Here is a 21,536-nt window from a genome sequence, read left to right on the forward strand (position 1 = left end):
TCGCCGACACCTCCTCGTTCTCACACTGCAAAGACGGGGAAGAAACCAATGCACGCTGAACACACACCAATCCCATATGTTTAATTGTAGAAAATACAGATACATGTATTATTATTCGCTTATAAATCATACATGAAGCTGCAGTGGGATCATCATATTGCATGTTTCCTGACCTCAGTTGATAATGTATGACTTGCTATTGTGTGGAAAATTAGTTCATGAAGGATTTATTGAGATTAACATTTATATTAACGCTACACTTCCTAAGTTGCAATGCGAGAAACAAACCTTTTGTAGCTGTGACTCAAAGCACATCAGGCTGTATACAATGCTGTAATATGGAAGTAACACCTACCGCATCAAAAAGATGATCAAAAATGTCATCAGCTACAATATTATAAGCCCATTAAAGAAGAGCCATAATGTAATACAGGATGCATTGTGCATGTGACGTGATTATGTTATGAAAACAGTCTCAGCGAGTATTCACTCTTCTTTACATTTCACATTTTTTTGTGTTGGACAACAAAAGCTTTCAGAACAAAAGCTTTCAGAATAGGGATACCATCCCCTCCAAGGAATACAAAATAAATAAGTTCACAAACATTGCAAGACTGACTGGTTTCTGTTGTTTTTCTTGGACATTATCAGCTGGAGCAGCAAAGCCGGGTTAAAGCCATTCACCGCAGCAAAGTGCAGCTGCAGGCCTGCCCCGTCCCAGACTACCGCTCACGCACTCACAGCAAGAAGAGCAAGACAACAACAATGTACGGAGTCTGGAGACGGGGAGAGGGTGAGGTCGTCGATGAGGATGTGGTTCATAATGGTGGAGAGCAGTGGAAGTGAAAGGTGCTCTAGCTCGATCAAAGTGTTCCACTTGTAACGCGTTGTGTAACGAGTGCCGTGAGTTGTCTGCTTTAAACACGTTCCAGGACTCATGTGGTCTCATGTGTCCATGTTTTACTCCCTTCTCTCGTATTTGAGGATATTATTTAGCAACAGTTTGTGTGGTGCCTTTGTTTTCTCAAATACCACTGTCACTGCACTAGTCACTGCAGAGTGTCGGCTATTGGTCTGTGAATTAACATGAAAAATGTTCTGCATCGTTTGGATAATTGTGTTTATAAATATCTTACAATTTGTAACTAATTTGAAGTTATTCCAACCCAATGCTGGACTACAATGTAATGAACATAGGGTCCCCACTCTTCTCTAGAGATCCTGTTCCAGGACTTTGTCAGTGATGGTCTAGCCTGTCATGACAGACAGGGATTGCACCAGACACTAGTATGTTCCTCTCTGTGGAAGGTAGCTTTAAAAGACGTGCAGTCTATGGCTAGAACTTGCCATCCATCAAAATGATTTCCTACAGGCTGAGCAATGATGACAAACCATCATAGACCAGCCAGCAGAGAATGGTACCTGATCTTTAGTGTCCATCTTTGAGCCAATCTCCTGCTGCAGCAGCCTCCTGACCTGCACCCACGTGGCCACCACCCGTTTCCTTGCTGCGATGGGGACGGCCTCCCCTGGGGTGTTACAGGTGGACATGCGAAGGCCGAAGTCACACAGCTGGGAGGAAGTGTCGAAAACGACAATGAGCTTGCATTGGTACGGTATTAGCAGCCTGAGAAGCTCAATAAGCAGAACACGACATTAACAGTGAGGATTCTGCATGGTCCTAAATGACATTTAAAATGTAAATCATAGTGTCTGTCAAATACCATACATTATTCTATGTATCTATAAGAAGCCTTTCTGTAGCCAGAGGCCCTCTGCCAGCATGCCAGCTGCAGGCACGGCCAACATACACAAACAAGTTCAGTTCAGGCTATTTATACAAAATGCATCGGAACGGATCACTTTTTTTAATCTTTCCTCCAAGGAGGAAACCGACACGATGGAATCAAGTTAATAATTCACTGATAAAGTGCCTTTCATCTGGAGTTAGAGCCGACATTCATGGTGGATCATTTGAATAGTAAAGGAGAACGGAAACAGGGCTCAACTGGGAACTGCAGCTCATACAGAGAGCAGAGACATGAGACGAGACAGTCACGGGAGCGACATGTGTGTTAAGCGACGAAGGGGATAACAAACTGTACATCTTCCTGATGCTATGTTCACACTACGAGCGGCAAAGCTACAAAAGCGTCCGGCTACATTGTCGCCGTTGAAGTGTCTCTCAAGTGCTTGTTGACGTAGTTCTGCCGTAAAATAGCAAACGGTTTGTTTTTCTTACATTTTATTTTTACGACGGAACAGAACAGGAATTGTGGGTAGATAAAAGCGGACCAACAATTTGAGCGGTCAAGGACAGCTAGACTAGTGTCGGGCATCAGTTCGTAGCTTCCATTGAAAACGAGTTGTAAACCGGTGCTTTGCTGCTCGTAGTGTGAACATAAGAGCGTTTCAACTTTTCATCTGCGATGCCCTAACATCTGCCACGTCATATCCTCTGGAGGAGGAATCAATGCTTCCTGAGAGGCCTCGTAGTTCCTGCGTACGCATTCTTGGATTGTCTCTCGCAATTCTACATAGACGACTTCTGTGCAGAATATTGTTTTGTTTTCCAGGTAAGGTCTACTATCCGTTCCGTGACCGTCCCAAAATGTTTTGTTTATCATCCATGATCATCTTTTTCCATCCCTATGATGGAAGGACCTTAAGTTACAGTTAGTCTTGTCTGTTTTGATGAACCCACTCACCTTTTTAGCATAATAATACTGGACCTACGTACTGAATTACAGAACATTCCAGGTGATGGATTTATATGCAGCTGACTAGCCAGCCACACTTTATGGAGGATGACATGAAGTGTGATACCAATCCGTTTCATAATTCATAAAATGAAGAGAGAACATTCGGAAGGTTGAAAGTAAGCTGCACTGTTTCCCTTCCCTTGCCTTGGGGGTTCATTGCAGCCATCATTGCACAACAGCCTTTGAATGATGTTTTAGACTTCTATTATTTACTTGTTATTAGGGGAGTAATACACCACTTCACGCAAAAACATTCAACACATTATTCTACAATAAGGTTAGAAAATGGAGGGCAAAACTTTGACGCGTTTACATTTATTTCTCTCCACGAAAGTCATCTCTCGAATACATACCGCAACACTATCAGCTAATAGGCATCGGCCGATTAATCTGCCATCATCCAAACTATCGTTCCTATATTGGCCAATAAAAGTCCACTATCGGCCGACCTCCAGTTTAAAACTTTAAAAAGAGTCGACAGTGTGGAAAGCGTTTCATACATATCTGTACAAAAGATTTCAACTTGGAGTTTCTGAACACGTCTCGCAAAGATTCAGCAAATTCCATTCAGAGATTATGCACGCACTCCTTTCTGCTATTTTGTGAGATTCTGATCCGTTCTTAAGCTTTGAATGATGGAAGTCTTTGTTTTCACAGTGGAGAGATCAGAGAGGGAAAAAACTAAAAGCAGCTCAAGCCACCGCAATCAGCCTGGGAGGGTCAATCGTGTTCGTCTCAACAAAATGCAACAAATCAAACTTCAAACCCAAAATATTTTGCTTTACTTTACTTTGTGATGCATGGACATGTAGGAGCCAGAAAGACTGGAGCCCGTGTTGTCAGGATTTCATGTTACATTATCCTCAAGAGTTCTAAACCCTCTAGAACTCAGATTGTTCTTTATGATTTCATTCATTATGCATCTGCTACAGAGGTTTTTGGACAGAATTAGTGACTGCACAACAACCACTGGAGTCTGAACAGATAGTTGTAAGTAGTTCTCTATGTTGATAGGCTTCTGAATCTATATGCAGATATGGTGATGTCATTAATTGTTTTGCAAATGAATCCGGATTTAAAGAGTGTTAATGCAAATGTATGTAAGAGAGGACATTTTGATGCAAATTGATAGCGATGTGTGCAACATTTATGCAAATGTCTTGCGACATAGGAGGTTTATATCCAACTTTGGTTTTGATTTTATAACGTACGGAGCCTTTGCACATGTTGCCAACAAAGGCACTTTTATTGGTTCGTTTAAAAGGATATTTTATGAGATTGAAGACTCATGCTTCGATAAATTAACAGAACCGAATGTCAGTGTTTGTCAGAAACACTTCCATGGTGCTGATTATTAAATCTACTCATAGAAACATTTTGTCACACACACACACGGCCATTAGCAGCATCGCCCTCCCACACACACACACACACACACACACACACCTCAGATGCCTTGCGGACATCCTGAAGGGCAGCAGGGTCTAAGAGAGCCCCGTGGGCACTGGCAGCCTTCTCCTGTCTGTTTCTACCCTCGTCTCCTGGCGGGGCTTGCTCGGCGCTGTCTGGTCCACACAGAGGCTGAATCAATCCCCGGGCCACAGCATCACAGAGCAGCACGAACAGAGTGCGGTTCCTGAGAAATACAATACAGAGAATGCTCCAAACTGACATCATCTGGAGAAAACCAAGGACGGGAATTTGGGCTTGCAGGCCAAAACATACTGTAGTTCCTTCTGAAAGTAAAAAAACAAAACACACCACAGATTTGGACAGCGAGATGTATGATATCACTGAATCCCAACATTCAAGTAATTTTGAACATTCACTGCTTCTTACAGCCAGAAACTAGAGCCGAGCTTAAAGCGCATGTTTTTCTGAGAGTGAGCTAGCCAGAGAACAAATTAACAAACATTTTCTTTACAAGTCAACGCTGAGCGTGACTAAAAGGATTTTCTGAGAGTACATATTGCAGCTATCGGCTGAAAATGTAACAGTTTTCAAGTTTCGACTGAATTTAAAGACTGTTTGCATCGTACATTAATCTATGGTTCAGTCAGGAACACTCTCGTCATACTTGGCGATGATGGCTCCGCTCTTTGAATGCTCCCCGGATTAGCCAGCAGCTACCAAGCTAAGACGGGGAGCACCGAGCTATAACCCCCCCCAAGGGTTTACAGGAATGAGCCAGAAGTCCATTTTTTAAATACATTTCAACCATTTGCCAGAAAGATGAACTCTGAACTAAAAAAGGGGCGGAGGCTGGGTTGGAGGAGGCGAAGCTTCACCAGCACTGCGCAGTCTGTAACAGCGTAGGTGTAGAATGAATCAGTGAGGAGGGAGTCAAATTTAAATAAACCTCCTTGAAGTGAAAGTGGGCTGTGATTGGTGTGTGGCTGTCAGCTGGGGGCGTATGACTTCCGTGTCCTGCATGAACTAACGCTATGCTTCATTGAACAACTTTTTCCTCCCAAGGGACCTCTTTCCTATCGTTGAGTAACCGCTGACTAAGTGACCTATTTTATGGACATTTCATATCGTACTCAACAACAGAGCAACTGATAAACTGAGCCCGTCTACCAATACTGGTGAACACAATAACTGCAAGAAGATCGTGTGAAACGAGAGACTTAGGTGAATTTTGAGAAATTCCTGTGAAATTAATCGCACGAAAATAAACACCCACCAGTGTGTGAAAGCCTTGACAGGTGTATAGACCCTGTAGTGAAAACTGATAGTAATTTAGAGACCCGGCCTACCCAGAGAACTCCTTCTTTCGGAGCATCGCCACGAGGCTTTGGAAGGCGGGAAGCAGGCGTCGGTACTCCCCAGCTGCCAACAAGTGGCTACTGTAGTTCCACAGGTAAATGGCTGCATTTGCTACCACCCACGGCTCCTCGATCTCTGCTCCGAGCTCCGCTGCACGCGAGAAGTTGGAGGTGGCGTAGGCGGACAGAGCCTGGATCCAGTCTCTGGGTGAGAGAGAGGCAGAGAATACAGAGTGGGAAAGGGAGATAGTCCATATTATGTTGTCTCTAGTGTCTCTGCACCATCCACAGGGGAGAGGAACTCCACCTCTACAATGTCAAATACGTTACATCAAATGCAGCTTTCAACACCAATTTGTTTGAGCACCTGGGTGAAGCTCTCAGCCGGCATTATGTTACAATGTGCTGGAGGTGAAGAGTGGAGGAGCAGTATTTCCACTGCTGGATGTGATGTGTCAGGTCTTGTCAATTCAATAAAGAAAGTAGGCTGTTACGACTTTGTGCGATCCTGGAGCTTTGCGGTGTATATCTACAACATCCTGGTCTTTAGTAAAAGGTAATCACGTCATTGATAATGTTTGCAGCCTTGTTGAAACTACGTCATTGGTCTGAGAATGCTTTCAGATCTGCTGTGCAGTTTTGATTCAAGAGTTAACGGGCTCGTAGTTTCAGCGATTGAGTTATTCCCACCACTACCTGTCGTCATCATCTCTGACGAGTTACGCAATGTGTTCACTTTAAAAAGGCTAAAGCACAAGTTATGGTCCTTTGAAACACTTGCATTAAACCACACCAACAGAGACGACAGTTGGCAATGCACATAGAAGCATTAGGGGAATTTGATATATATATATATATATATATATATATATATGTATATATCATATATATTAGGGGTGTAACAATACGCGTATTCATATTGAACCGTTCGGTACGTGGCTCACGGTTCGGTTCGCATGACGAACCGAACAATACGTTTGAATAAAAAAAAATGTCTTTTGTCTCTGTGTTTCTACTTCATTATTTGCAAATCACAGATTTTATTATTATTTTATTCATTTAAAGTTACATTGTACATAACTATATTAAACAATAAAGAAATGATGTTGTATTTGTGATTATTAAAAGCTGGAACTGTAATATAAGCAGTGATATGAAAGCTTTCAGTGACCAAGTTTGTTATTATATGTCATTAATAGATAACAAGTAGTTCATTAATTCACAGGTCCCTGATGCATGTTGTCAAGAAGAGTTGAGATCACAGAGAAAGCTGCCTCGAAAACATGCATACACGATCAGGGGAAAAGTCAGGATAAAAAGACACAAAGTATATACTCAGAAATCGATAGTTAAAGTTGATGAAAGATAAAGTTTATGATCATTATATAACGAATGTTTAATACAGAGAGTGATTTAACAAATGTAAAAGCTGATTATAATAATGATCTGTGTACCGGAGTTGAAATGTGAAGGGTGTGTGTGTCAGTGGAAAGTTTTGGAGAAGTGAGAATAGGCAAAAGACTGAGACAGTGAGATCAGAAACAGATGTTTTGGGCGTGGGTCGGGTAAGCGGACACGCGGCTTTGGACTCTGTTGCAAGAACAAGGCGCGGAGGGAAATAAGGTACTTTCCAGACATACGCACTCACACAAAAGGGTGGGATAAAGATCATGTGTTCAGAATAGGAGGGGGGAACAGACAGCCCAGATCAAGGATATAAGGAGATGCTTGCAAGTCGCAAGCTGGGATTTCTACACGAGAGCCGTTCCAAGCGCTCTGAGAAAGAAGATACGGACGATCGCAACTGAAGTATTTGAGGACTCCGTCTCTGCTCACGAGAAGAAAGATTGACATTCGTGGACAAAGATCGAAAGACGGAGAGTTTCCCTCTCCCCACTGCTCGACTTTAACAACGAACCCCGCTGTGAGAGCAGGAGGACCGAGGGTCTGGCCGGACCTTCGCTCCTAACAACTCCAAAAGAACTTTTTCATCGAACCTTTGAAAAATCCAGCTCCCACCGAGCCGTCTCGGCATCTGAAACCAGTGAGTATAATCAAGGAATTAAAAGTACGAATCAAGTGTAGTAACATTTTATGTGAGCTGTAGCTTAACCCTTGCTAACTAACTGAATATAACCTGCAATAAATATCTAATCTGCATTTAAAGTAAATTTCTCAAGTGCATTTATTTGCTTAAAGTAGTAAATGTTCCTCGTGGCAGTAAAAGGTTAAATCTATTGTGTGTCTAACAACTGAGTTCTGTAAGGTTATCCTAGAGACCTACCCACTTAACAATCCCTTACGTTTTTAGAAGTAATCCTAGCCGTTAAAACCTAACCTGGCAATTTACCAAGAGCACGGATCCAGAAGAGGGAAGCTGCCATAACTGACGCGACTGGTAGGAGCGCCCGGGGCCAGGGTGGCCCCTCGACCGAGTGCACTCAGACCGGAGGAAGCAGGGTACCATGACGAATACGTTTGAATTATAATATTTTTTAACCAGGTAGTCCCATTGAGATTAAAAATCTCTTTTGCAAGATGTAAGTAACAATACTACATAACATTAAGGAGCAGTTTTTGTTTTTTATGCTTATGTCTTGCTGAGAAGACACCCCAGAAGATGAGTCACTCAGGTATAGTTCCATCAGTGCTCAAAGTCAAAGAATAACTTCATGATGTTAGTTGTAATAAATAAATATATTTTAAAATAAAGTACATTTCTCTGGCATTTATTTATTTATATATATATATATATATATATATATAAAAAACATATTTTAAACAACATTTTATGAGATTCACATGCATCAGGGACTTAAGAATTCATTATTTTAATAAAATGAATTAATGAACTACTATTAATAACTGAATAACAAACTTGGTCACTGAAAGCTTTCATATCGCTGCTTATATTACACTTCCAGCTTTTAATAATCACAAATACAACAGAATTTCTTTTGTTGTTTAATATAGTTATGTACAATGTAACTTTAAATGAATAAAATAATAATAAAATCTGTGATTTGCAAATAAAGTAGAAACATATAGACAAAAGACATAATACAGACAAAATATTGTTGTTTTATGATGCTAGCATGTGTGTGTGTGTGTGTGTGTGTGTGTGTTTTCACCTGTAAACAACCCAGTGTGGATCCTCCTCAGACGCACACAACTCACTCTCCACTGCGGGGATAGCAGGGCCGTTGAGCTGAACCCCCTCTGTGAGCAGCTTTTGGACGGTGGCCTTGACAAGACACAATACTTTCATTTCTCCTCCACAAAGGATAATATTAAAGATGACTTCCTGTTTTGATAAATTCATAATCAAATGAGAAGAGAAGACCTCCCGCTCTGGGAATGACAGCTTCTGTAGAGCCGCTAAAGCTCAGCGGCAGCAGATCAAAGAACAAAAGGAAGCGACTGGTGAGCGTTTTACTCCAGCGGCGGACAACTCAGGCAAGGCAAGAGGACTGAGACGTAGGTATCTATTCAGTGAATGAATTATGACCCCAATCCTCCAAAAATAACCCCCCGGTGTACCGTGGAACAAAGAGAGAGCTACATGAGGGGAGCGAGCATAGACGCTACAGTGTGAGTCAGTTCTGACAAGGTCATGTTGTAGCTGTGGATAGTTGTCTCCATTTTCTTCAAAGTGCTGTCAAGTTAACATCTCCATGGACTTAATAGCGACTTGGAGCTGCAGGCTTGATGGGAAGCGGGATTACGCAATGAGACAAGCTCAGAAGACAAGCACAACAATCTCTGACTCCAACAAATCAACATCTACCTCACGGGCTTGTTAAAAATCCCATAATGCATGTTTACTACTGCACGCAGTGGAACGTTACAAAAGGAGCTAAAAAAATAACATACAATATTCCTACGATCTGAGATAGCTAGAATTTTTGTCAACGTCAACACCTCGATACAAAAACATCTGTATCCACAGAAGCTTGAAATACAAAGTTGGTAGAAGCAGGACTTTCCACTGTGCATGGTATATGATGCACATCAACACTAATAACTGAAAAGGGACACAAGCAAAGTCAGACAGCTGCAAGTTTTTATGTCTGATCTGTAGAATAAAATCAATAATTATTTTTAAAAAAACACGGAAAAATGTGTTTGTGTCCCTGGAAGACCCACCGGTCACTCTATGGCTCGTCTTCAATCCTTCCGATTCTCATGAGTTTATTTCCCTACCATTTATGATCTGCATATTTTTAGCAATGGCCATTCAGTGAATATAGTAGATACCTTTCTATATAGTTTTAATTGTTAGTGGCAGAGTCCGCCATTCCAAAGCTGGATTCAAATTGCCTTCACGGGAAACGATACAGTACAACAACAAGCGAAGACATGAAGGCTAGAGTGTTGTAGTGGGAATTAGGCATAATGCAGACGGGAACATCCTGTTGCTTCACATTAAAAAGGTACAGTGAGTAGCATGTAAGGGGATCAATTGGCATAAATGTATCTGTGATATCTGCAATATAATATTAATATGTTTTCTTTAGTGTAAACTCGCCTGAAAATAAGAATTTTGTAGTTCTCCTGCCCGCTTGGGTTCAGTTTCAGTTGGTTACAGTCTGCAAACTCACAGCCAGTTTCTACACACTAGACCTTTAAGTGTTTCCACGGAGTGGCTTTTACTGTGAAGAAGCCACAGGGAAAGCAATGCTCTTTAGGCGGACCATGATCATTCATAAAATAAAAAAAAGATCGTCTACAGAACAGACAACGGTCATTGAGGGGGAGTAACGGAACAAAAAGGAGCCGAGAGCTCAAAGAGCTTTTGACCTGCTTTCTGCGTACACGCAGGAATGCAACCACGTTAGTACAACAAGAGCAAATGTGAAACCTGTTTATGTGGAGTACTCCTGCAAGAACATCTGAAAAGTGTGTATGTGTTGGTCGTCACACACCTCAGCACTGATGAAGCGGATTTCGGCAAAAAGCCGCAGCAAGTCCCTCACGCAGGTTTGGCTTCGATTGCAACCGTGAAGAGGTTCTGCACCGCTTTCCTCCTCCGAGGACCTGCATCCTGGATCAAATTCACAAAATCTGTGACGCAAATTCTCTCAATGAAACCAATCGTCTCCCTCTTGTATGTATAACTAATTCAGATACCACTACTATTTCCTGCCCATCACTCCGATATTGAGGAACAGTGCCGTCGGTCTGAGGACCGTTCACCATCTCACCGTCGGCCTGAGGACCGGTCACCATCTCACCGTCGGCCTGAGGACCGTTCACCATCTCACCGTCGGCCTGAGGACCGTTCACCATCTCACCGTCGGCCTGAGGACCGTTCACCATCTCACCGTCGGCCTGAGGACCGGTCACCATCTCACCGTCGGCCTGAGGACCGGTCACCAACTCACCGTCGGCCTGAGGACCGTTCACCATCTCACCGTCGGCCTGAGGACCGTTCACCATCTCACCGTCGGCCTGAGGACCGTTCACCATCTCACCGTCGGCCTGAGGACCGTTCACCATCTCACCGTCGGCCTGAGGACCGGTCACCATCTCACCGTCGGCCTGAGGACCGGTCACCAACTCACCGTCGGCCTGAGGACCGTTCACCATCTCACCGTCGGCCTGAGGACCGTTCACCATCTCACCGTCGGCCTGAGGACCGTTCACCATCTCACCGTCGGCCTGAGGACCGTTCACCATCTCACCGTCGGCCTGAGGACCGTTCACCATCTCACCGTCGGCCTGAGGACCGGTCACCAACTCACCGTCGGCCTGAGGACCGTTCACCATCTCACGTCGGCCTGAGGACCGTTCACCATCTCACCGTCGGCCTGAGGACCGTTCACCATCTCACCGCCGGTCTCGGAGATTTTCCATCTGCCGTCGTCGTAGAGCAAACAGAATCGACAAGCAGCTCGGCACACATCCCACACTTCCTGTTTCCTGGCTGTCTTCACCAGCGTTGCCCACAGCTTCACTCTGGAGCAACAAAAAAAATAAATAAAGAACACTTAAGAGATGATTAAAAAGGTGGAGGTCAGGGAAAGGGCAAAGCAGCACACTGTATATGATTTAAGGTTGGGTTTTTTTGCCGGGCCATGAATAACAAACTTTTCCTTTGGGGAATCTTCAAGTCAAACATCTTGCCCTCTCCGGCCCATTAAGCTTGCAATGTCTCATGTGCACACTTTTTTTACTGTGATGATGTTGGTGGACAGGCAGCCTCAACTACGCACCGTGAATGTAAAAGAAGGTTGTAGACGCCTACAGTCACACAACAGCTTTCACTGTGGAGAGGATCAAAAGACAACAAGGCATACAAACCTGCTTAAGCTGGGTTTCTGGGAAGCCTGACAACTAAAAAAAAAAGTAATTTCTAAGAAGACTTGACAGGAAGACTGCACTTGTATTCAAGAACATACATGTATAATCACAATGAATACATGTACATGTACAAACACACACCTCTCTGTGTTGTCTGTGTTGTCATCTCCCTGTCTGGCCAGGTGTCCGTCCAGCTTCCGCACAGATGTAGAGTGATGCTGCGCCTTCGCAGAGAGCTGAGCCACTGGTCCAGATCCTAGACCGCCTACGGGAACTAGACAATTGTTGGAAGACTGAATACATAAGTCGATTAATGCTACTGGAAAAGCTCCAGCGTTTTCCATAAATATTGATTCAATACAATTTTCCAGGCAAGTATGCATAACAAAAACTGGAGTCAGTCTGTTACACAACTCCTTAGGCCTAAAGGATGCATAAAACATGGAATAAATGTGCACTAATGTAGGTCGTGAGAATGTTATCCTTTCGAGGAAGTTACAAAATGAGCCTTAATATGCCACTTCCACGTAAGAAAGGAACGACTACTAAGGGACCGCGAGAGTAAATGGCCCATTTCCAGCATCGCAACGTCACAGACTGCGATGTAATTATGTCGACAAGTAAGAAAGCAAAACAAAAAGCAAAACAACGGAGCATGTTCCAGATTTTTAGTCACACCCGCCCGCAGCAACAGAGTTATTCAGAGCATTTGTTTTATGGACTGAACTACAAAAAGAGGTCTGTGACTTTGACTGGCGTGTTTTAAAGAAGCAGAACGCTCCCGAGCCTGCACGCTCACCAAAGCAATAAAAGGCTGTACGCACCCGCTCTCATGCACGCACCTCTCGTTGAAGTTCGCGCACCCCTGGGGGTGCGCGAGCTGCCTCTAGGGGGTGCGCGAGAGGAAAAGTGTAATGGCGGTCTGATGGTGTAATAATATTAAATATAAAAAAAAAAATGTAATTTTAATTTAAAAACTGTCAGGTGGGACATCTGAAGCTATCAGTCGTAAAAGAGGAGAGGGACAGAGAGAGAGAGGAATCGGAGGCGAGGGGAACGGAGAGGTGCAGCACAGACAAATCGGGAGCACATCGGCCCATCGCGGAGTCAAGGTGAAAAAGAGGAAACGAGAGTGAGCATCAGACTGGGAAAAAAAGAGGAAATATGATGAAAAGTATCTGTGTCTGGGCTTCACTTGGATTGGCAACGCAGATTCCCCAAAGCCACAGTGCGTGGTGTGCAGTGAGGTTCTGGCTAACAGTCTGAAGCTCTTATTTACGTCGCCACCTGAACACCAAGCATGCCAGTGCAAGTCAAACGCCCCTTACATTCTTTATATCGAAATTGGAGGAGTTACAAAACAGCCAAAAACAACTGGAGTCTCATTCATGTGTTGGGTCTATAAATGACGCACTACGGGCTTCATATCTGGTTACAGAATAGCGAGAAAGGGGCTACCGCACACAATCGCCGAAGACGTGAGCTCACCAGCTGCCAGAGAGATGGTGGAATGTATGATTGGGGAGAAAGAAGCAAAAAAGTTGGACATGATCCCGGTGTCCAACAACACTGTGTCGCCGCATCGATGCTTTGTCCGAAGACATCCTGGCTACATTAGTCGGTCATTGATTGTAAATTAAATGTGATAATCTGCCTCTGAGCCTGTGCGTGTGTGCTCGCATCCGTATTGCTCTTTAAAAGTGACGCCTTGTGTCACTGAAAGTTATTGAAACTTTGTTGCAGTGTTTCAGGGCGTTTTCACACCTTCAGTTCGTTTGCTTTGTTGCAGTTGCTCCTTTGTTCGGTTTGTGTTCACACTGCAACATTTAACAGCGGACTAAATCTTGTAAACAAATGCCACGCGCGAGCAAACTGTTCTCTCATTGGTCCGATTCTTATGCAGCTATGAAGGCTTAAAAGGCTCTGTTGCTTCTTTTTTTTTTTTTTTATTAAGGGGGGGGGGGGGTGCGCGAACCCAGTCGGGATGTAGAAGGGGGTGCGCGGCCTAAAAAGTTTGGGAACCGCTGATCTAGGGGATGCTTGAGGTTTATAGACAAAACCAAGAGGGGCCTCCTCTACGGACCAAAGGGGCCCTTTGACTAGCTGTCAAAAAGGCTGAGGGGAGTTAGAACAGTGGGGTTTGTCCGAGATCGCAGAGTGCAAAAAATAAAATCATATACCGGTACACATACTCATTAATGGACTTATGATGAATTCTAAAACATGGACTAATGCCACAGATCAATGTTTTATTAGTCAATCGTTTATAGTATGTGTTTAAAGCTATCCCAACAGATGAATATGTCTTCTGACAAACTGCACGTGTGTTGAGTAAATGTTGTCGTGTCTCTGTGAAAACTGAAAGCAAGAAGAGAAATGTGTACTTTTGGAGGTGTCGTCAGCATCCAGCACCATCTGGAAATGGTCAGGGGCCAAAAGCTGACCCACGGAGACCAGGACGGGACGGCTGTCCGTCCTGTCTTGGGGCTGCATGTCCCTGGCCTGAGGACGGGAAGGAAGGGTTGGATGTCAGACTTAACTTGTAGCCATTACGAGGCACACTCCTCTTCTCACCATACATAAAAACACACTGAATTTAAGTTCTCCTTCCCTGTACCTATGTATGAATTCTGTATGTTTTTACATAATAAAAGCATCCGCTTGTTAAGTTTTAAAGAACCGCTTCATTTTGTAATGTTAAGACCGTCTGACACAGACGGGCTGCAAACCTGCTGCATAAGCATATCGGCTTTATCCTCGGCCCGGGGGGGCGATTGGTAGAGGGTGCCTCTGAGCTGCAGGAGGCGGAGAGCTGACGACAGGCGCTCTCGTCGCGTCCCGTTATCCAGCAGCAGGGCTTTCTGAAGGTGAGTCAAAGAAGCCTCAAGGCGCCCGTCCTCCTCTTCAATCGCTGCCAGCTCTGAGTGGACTTGACAGCGCGTCTCCAGCAGCACGCTGTGAAAATAGCAAACAAACACTTCCAGCATAAACTCGTACATTATGAATGACGACAAATATGTAGGTGTGATACCACAGTTCAAAATTGGGAGACAGTACTTCATCTTGAAAAGTACCTAAATGTTGGCTCTCTGTCAATGTTACGAAAATACGACAGTGAACTAAAATATTTCGGACCACAAATCATCATAATAGCATTTTTCTTGATCCAAATGTCAAACACAAACATATAGTACATTTTTGAAAAATAAATCAGACTCTGCAATCTCTAAAAAGCCAACAAAATATGATATGGTATTGCATTACAACACAGGTTGAGCAATAATATAACATCATAACATGCAGTATACTGTATGCAAAGTGGATTTGAGGAAACTGTAAACCTCTGAATGTCTTCCAGGACTTGGGCCACCCTGAGCAGAGGCGTCCTGATGCGTTTCCTGAGGTTGTGCTGCATGAGGGGCAGACAGGAGCTCCACTGCGCGGCGCACACCGCCTGCGCGGCCTGAGGGTCCCCCTCCCTCACCGCCGTCTGCAGCCACTGATCCAGCTGGCCTATCTCCTTCAGCCGGGCCTGTGGGATCAAGACTACAGATTGAGAGCGTCTCTCCTGTAGCAACGAGAGCACGACACTTCTATCATTTGGCAAGTGCACTTGGACTGTATTAAATACGGGGTGCCAATTTGTTTAATTTTCAAGTTTTCAAGCCAAAATATTAAATGGTGCAAAATGAGATTACAGAGAGGAAAAACTGATGATTAAAGTTGTCAGCTGAAACTCTAAGCGCTGCTAGCTGGGTTAGCAGTTTTAAGGCAGAGATACCTAGAGTGTAAGGATGTACTGCCTTCAGACAGAGAATGAGATTACAGAAAATATTACAGAACAGTTAATCACGACTCCGCCAATGGGTCCACCGCCCGCATCACATGCTGGTGGGAACACGCGGCTGTATGATCGAGCACCTCCACGCTGGCTTTGGAGTAGTCGTTCGTCTTCCCCTCTCTCTTCTGGAGGTTGATGTCACAGCTGACACATTCCATTATTACGCGCTGGCCAAGACTCTGAAAAGACAAAAGCACATACGTGTGGTTACAAGAGTCAGCGCACAGAAGAGAGGGGGACACATCTATAAGGGGTGACGTATTTTATGCATGTGCAACGTTGCCAATTGTGTGATCATATCACCTCATTCACAATACGAGCAAAATGGTCAAATTGGTGAAAACACTCCACACCTTTCTATAAACACAATCTTACATTATTGAAAGTAACTGCAGCAACCTCTTAAGCTCTTGGGCGTGAGCTCAGATAATTGATTTCATCTATTAGTGCCTACTTAAGAGTGGATGTCAGAATCCATGCATGCATTTGCATGCATGTACGGTTACAGTGTGTAGCCTCTGAGGTTTCAGGAGAACGCCGGACACTCACAGTCTCTCCCGCCGACCTCAGCTCCTTCAAACAGTCGACAGCTACTTCATGCCGCTTCACTCGCAAGGCCAGCAGAGCCAACTCCAGGAGGAGGAAGACTCTGCAAATCCCAGATAAAAACATCATTGACACAATTCCAAGTAGAGTAATCCGGGCTGTGCTCTGCCCCTCGGGTTATCCATGGTTGTGTGGTAGTAAGAGGACAGGGAAGGACATTTGTTCGGGTCACAGACCTGTCAGCTGGTTGGATGGGTGTCGGGCTCTGAGGAGGACTGGAGTTCACAGCTGCAGCAGATGCTTCGGTGCAATCCATCAGGAGACGAAAGATCTGCTCGAGCTCCTCTTTTGTTGGTTCGACCTCATTCATTTCTTCTAACTTGCTGTTTGTACAACATGAAAGAAAAAACCTGTCTGTTAATTAAAAATACATAAACGTATGCACCCAAGAGTATGCACGCATCTGCATTTCCCTCGTAATATACTCACACTGAACAGTGCATTAACCTCAGGCAAAATGAGCGACCGGTACATGAAGCCGACGATGGCTGGGTCACACTGACTCATGCGGCTGACGTTTAAAGATGAGCTAGAGAGCCATAAGGAGCTCTGACATGTCGAGTACATGCCTGCAGAAAGGGGACTGGGTTTGTACGACGCCACACCAGGAGCCGTGGTGCTATACCATTACTGTGTGCAGGCAGCCAGACAAACCTGCCCGCCGTGGGCTTATTAACCGCGGGCCTGTGGATCGGGTTTAATGTTTGAGTAGCTTCCAAGTTCGCTGAACGCAAACAAAACGTCAGAACCCAAAATGCACCAATATCCCTGTGAGTCCTACAAGCTTGAGAAAGCGTGGCAAATATTAACTGGAAGTACCGCCTCCCGGGTGTGTGCCACTGCCAACAGTCATGCTGCAGTCTGTCCAAAGTGTCATCACGTTATCATTTTATCGTCTTAGACATTTGTGTGAAATTGTCACCATTAGCACATGAATTCTGGAGTTATGGACAAAATAATAGTTTGTGAGCCAAATTTGACAATAATTTGCTGAGATATCACATCCACGAGAATGGGAAACATAATACCCTCTGTCGGTTACAAACACAGAATGGTGAAACTGGTAAGTTGGTATGACCATTAATAATACTTAATAAATGGCTGAACCTGCCGGTAGTATCAGCAGGGAGCACTCTAAAAACACAAACATCCAATCAATAAATAAAGCATATTCTTCCAAACAGTTTGGCAGTTTCTTGCTACAGTACAACGATTAAGTAGAGCAAAGAAAATGTCCGTACTTTTTTAATTCCTGTATTCTGTAAATGACTGCTAAGGTAGTCCACTGCCTGCTCAGTTCAATGAGGACATCCCTCTCTGTCAGCTTGTGTTGTACCTGAGGAGAGAAGAGTAAAGGTAGAAGTTTATTTCTAGTCAAATGCTTCACTAAAAGCTCTGCTGTATTTCACATTAAACACAGTAGTCTTCTTTCAGGTTGTGTGATTCCAACACTTCCATTAACTCCAGAAGTCCAAAATGTATTGAAAAAAAAAACGAACTCCTGAAATAAATGCCACTCCAAAATGAAATGAAACGCCGTTCACCAGTAACGTAAAGAGTCTTGGATAGAGATGTGGGATGTGGGACTTCATGAATTCTTCTGTAACTTTGGCAAAACCTGCAGCATCTTCCATTTCACCGGCGTCCACGAGACATTTAATAAGATGCCTGAGCAGAAACAGAGAGAACACGAGACTGATACTACTTCAGTGTGAAAGAACAGTGTTTTGCAATGCTTACTGGGATATTTCCACAAAATATGGACATTGTTCTCCACAACGATATATCAGCCAAGTTCCCAGGTTAGTATTTTACATACGAGTATGGAAACCAGAGCGCTACTGTCACAGATGAGCTGCTGGTTAATTAGCTCTGTGCGTCACCAGCATGAGACCGGACTGAATCAGGACTGGACTTATTCATGAAAGAGAACTAAGAGAGCATCGAGGGGCCACTTGCATCATGAGCTCAGCCCTCCAGCTGTGGTCCCGGTCTGCCACCTCGTCCAGACTTTGGACCACCTGCCCGAGGGAGGGGACCAGGCGGCGGCACCGCCCCGGCTGCAGGAGAGGACGCACTGTCTGGAGGTACAGCACCGAGGCGTTGAACGCTAGGAAGAAGTATCTGTGAGAAACAAAACGGATGCAAAATAATTTGCAAAAAAACGGAGAAAAAGCTGAATTATTCACATGATCTGCGCGGGCAAGCCATTTGATCTCTTGGAACAACTCAATTCAGACCAAGTTTCAACTCTGTATGGAGAAGTTCTGTGGATTGCAAATGTGTGTGGATCAACCATCGTCCAATGGGCCTCAGGCGAGCCCCCCGTAGGAGCCTTTCTATGTAAAATGAGGGAAATTCATGAAACCAAGGCGCTGTTTTAGAGGAAATTGTGTGAACGGGTCGCTTGAGTGCTGCTAATTGATACACCAGAGAGTGCGTTGTGCATTAGTCTGGGCTGGATGTATTAGAAACATATTCCCGTTGGTGTTAATTGGGATTGCTCATTCAGCCCTTTTATTGACGGGTTATGAGTTCATTAGCGAAGAGAGTCGGCGCCGCTCGCTCGCAAAGGCAAAGGCCGCTATCTCCCGATGAGTCGTTCTTCAAATGTCACAATTTCTATCATCACATCTATATTCATCATCCTTTTCTCCCTGCTCTCAGATTAAGAAGAAAACATGCTGAATATCATCCACCTGTGGGGTGAAGCGTGAAGAATCATGTCACATTTCAACTGTATTCTTCAAACCTTGATGCCGCAGAATATATCTAACCCTCATAACCTATCATAGCTATAAAAAAAGAAGAGCATTCCCTGTTTGGAATAGTTCACGTTCATTGTGTGCAAACAATAGCAGCGATGAGAAGCTGTGCGTGGGATGGAACTGGTCAACTTTCTTGACACTGTTAGAACAAAGCCAAACACACTGGAGGTAACGTACCTTGGTTCATGCTTTGCAATTTCAATTGCTTTAAGAAAACACAGCACAGCCTCTTCAAAGTCTCCCTGAAATAGAAAATAATGCAAAAGACTGTCACAAACAAAGATCAGAGAAGGAAACTCTTCAATAGAGCCCACAGTTTGATAAAACACCAAGAAAAACTGCACTTAAGTGTGAAAAGACAAAGGGCAATGTGCCTTGAAGAATCACATTGTGAAGAAAAGTAGTTTACGAAGCGGGGACATCTGCTCCTTTTACAGTGCAAAACAGTATATTTCTAAAGTAACTGTGTATGCGTGTCCTATTGGCAAAGAAACACACATACACACAACCCCCCTTGAGGAGATGTGTCCACTTTGGTGTCCTCACCACACTGCCAGTGGCCGGCGGAGACTTCAGCTGGCCCCGGCAGAGGTAGGCTCGACACAAAAATTGATTAGCTGGCGGATCAAAGTACATCTTTAGACACGCTGTGCTTATCTCCAAACAGCCCAGCTGAGGAAAAAAACACAAAAGGCCAAACAAAAGACATATTTAGACCTCATCAGCTGTTACGTTGCGTCACCAGCATTTTTCTAAATTTGATGCGGGATCAAAACAACTCAGAAATGACTTGATGTGTCGTGTGATGCACATCGATTGTACGCATGATGAAAAACATCCTAACTGCAGGTTCTTGCCCTTGCGCATGTCAGTACTTTACTTAGATGAACTCACTCTGGTTAGTTTTCATTCAAGGAATTGTAGCGCTGTCAGGGGAGATCATTCGTAACAGAAATGTTGTATACTGTAAGCTTTTAATTGTGTTATCGTTAAGTATTTCATTGTTTCTCATGCTGGAAGATGATAAAACAAGTGAAACGTAACAGTGGCATCAGTATCTGAGAAAACGTTCAAAAATTGTCTCAATGTAACAGGAATATTCATAGTTCTCTAACAACTGAGGACTATTGTGATGTAGTCCTGGTGGGGATGTGGACTCATTCAGTATTCAAACAGGCCTGAGACTTCAAGGCAAGCTGCTTTTTCACTGAGGAGCCTCTCTGTACCACATAAAAAAGAGACCAAATCACATTATGGAATACCAGTGTTCCATTATTCAAATGAGCTTCCACTGCCCTAGGACACTTCAGTCGACATTCGTGAATATTCATTATTATCCTGTCCTACTGGGAGAATAGCTGGATTTAGCTAACTAAAGTTACTGTATGAAAACAGTGACATAATGGCATTTGTGATGACTATTCTAGCGTCATTGCTGGAGAGGTTTTTATTCAAATGATTTTCTGTATCAGTAGCTTTAGATGCTGCCATTAACAAAGCATGTGTGTTAATCAACGAAGAACCCCGAAAATGATTTCTGCTTTATTTACTCGAACCAAATAAAATATGTGATATGTAACCTAGTAGCTTAATTCCTTCAGTAGAATTTGCCAAAAATAAATAAACCTCAGGTGTCATTGGCATTACAATAGCACTTTTGGCATGACTAGTTAGATCCTAAACTTGATTAAACGAGATTTAAGTCAATAATTATATCTTGTAGGCTTTATTTGTCGGCCATTTTTAACAGTGCAGACACAACGAGGCCTGTGACTATCTCATCCTCACTCGAGGATAATATAAAACTTACATTTCTGTGGGACATTGTTTCCAAAGAACTCACATGGTCTCAGAAAATACACACAGACTTTTTATTATTATTATTTATTTATTTGACCCTGCTAAATCTACGACGACATGGTTTGGCCACATTAACAGGTAACTATTTACTGCCCCCGGTCTCACCTGTAGAGCTGCTTCCGCACAAACGACGTACAACTCCGGGCCAATACGTGGAGTTCGTCCGCTGGTTCCAACCACCGCCACGTTCTCAAGTAAAAGGTAAGCTGACTGCAGCGCTCCAGAGTCTACGTGAAGTGACGTTAAACACAACGAAGGCACATTTTCATAACTCGTTAAAGCTGAAAGTGCTCCTGCATGAACGTCAGTATAATAATACAAACCTTGTCGCTCCTTTGCCTCGGTGAGATACTGACGAATATCCCGCTCCATCTCGGGAGAACGATAAGTGTCGTCAGCTAATGTGTTATGGTAAAAATTAGCTAATGTTAGCTAGCTACAACTAATTAGGTTAGGACGGCCAGTTACGCTATTGTTCGCGCTAAATTACCCCATTTAAAACTGCAGTGTTACAGGTGTGTGAAAGGTGTTACGTCGGTCAACAAGAATTTCAAAACTGCTTGAATATTAGAAAAGCAATACGTCCGTACGTTTCATTTTACCGTCACTGTAAATATGCCACATATTA

The 21,536-nt window shown here is 43.8% G+C and overlaps 1 protein-coding gene across 1 annotated transcript in view; it reads right to left on the reverse strand.

The window, feature by feature from the left end:
* LOC306788406 (cilia- and flagella-associated protein 46-like) overlaps positions 1-21,280 on the reverse strand; it is a gene marked incomplete at its 5' end in the record, with an annotated part of 29,761 nt that extends 8,481 nt beyond the window's left edge. The window contains 21 exons of the mRNA XM_079283930.1: positions 1-25; positions 1,423-1,572; positions 4,209-4,398; positions 5,522-5,734; positions 8,662-8,774; positions 10,456-10,574; positions 11,364-11,488; positions 11,975-12,107; positions 14,218-14,335; positions 14,563-14,788; positions 15,175-15,365; positions 15,755-15,853; positions 16,224-16,323; positions 16,457-16,603; positions 17,522-17,616; positions 17,825-17,944; positions 18,236-18,404; positions 19,226-19,290; positions 19,595-19,720; positions 21,014-21,135; positions 21,232-21,280. The exon at positions 1-25 is cut by the window's left edge and continues 86 nt beyond it. Coding sequence (XP_079140056.1) covers positions 1-25; positions 1,423-1,572; positions 4,209-4,398; positions 5,522-5,734; positions 8,662-8,774; positions 10,456-10,574; positions 11,364-11,488; positions 11,975-12,107; positions 14,218-14,335; positions 14,563-14,788; positions 15,175-15,365; positions 15,755-15,853; positions 16,224-16,323; positions 16,457-16,603; positions 17,522-17,616; positions 17,825-17,944; positions 18,236-18,404; positions 19,226-19,290; positions 19,595-19,720; positions 21,014-21,135; positions 21,232-21,280 — 2,695 coding nt within the window. The remainder of the gene's footprint in view (positions 26-1,422; positions 1,573-4,208; positions 4,399-5,521; positions 5,735-8,661; positions 8,775-10,455; positions 10,575-11,363; positions 11,489-11,974; positions 12,108-14,217; positions 14,336-14,562; positions 14,789-15,174; positions 15,366-15,754; positions 15,854-16,223; positions 16,324-16,456; positions 16,604-17,521; positions 17,617-17,824; positions 17,945-18,235; positions 18,405-19,225; positions 19,291-19,594; positions 19,721-21,013; positions 21,136-21,231) is intronic.
* Positions 21,281-21,536: the final 256 nt, after the last annotated feature.

Source organism: Melanostigma gelatinosum (assembly GCF_949748355.1).
Source record: "Melanostigma gelatinosum genome assembly, chromosome: 14".
Taxonomy (NCBI): domain Eukaryota; kingdom Metazoa; phylum Chordata; class Actinopteri; order Perciformes; family Zoarcidae; genus Melanostigma; species Melanostigma gelatinosum.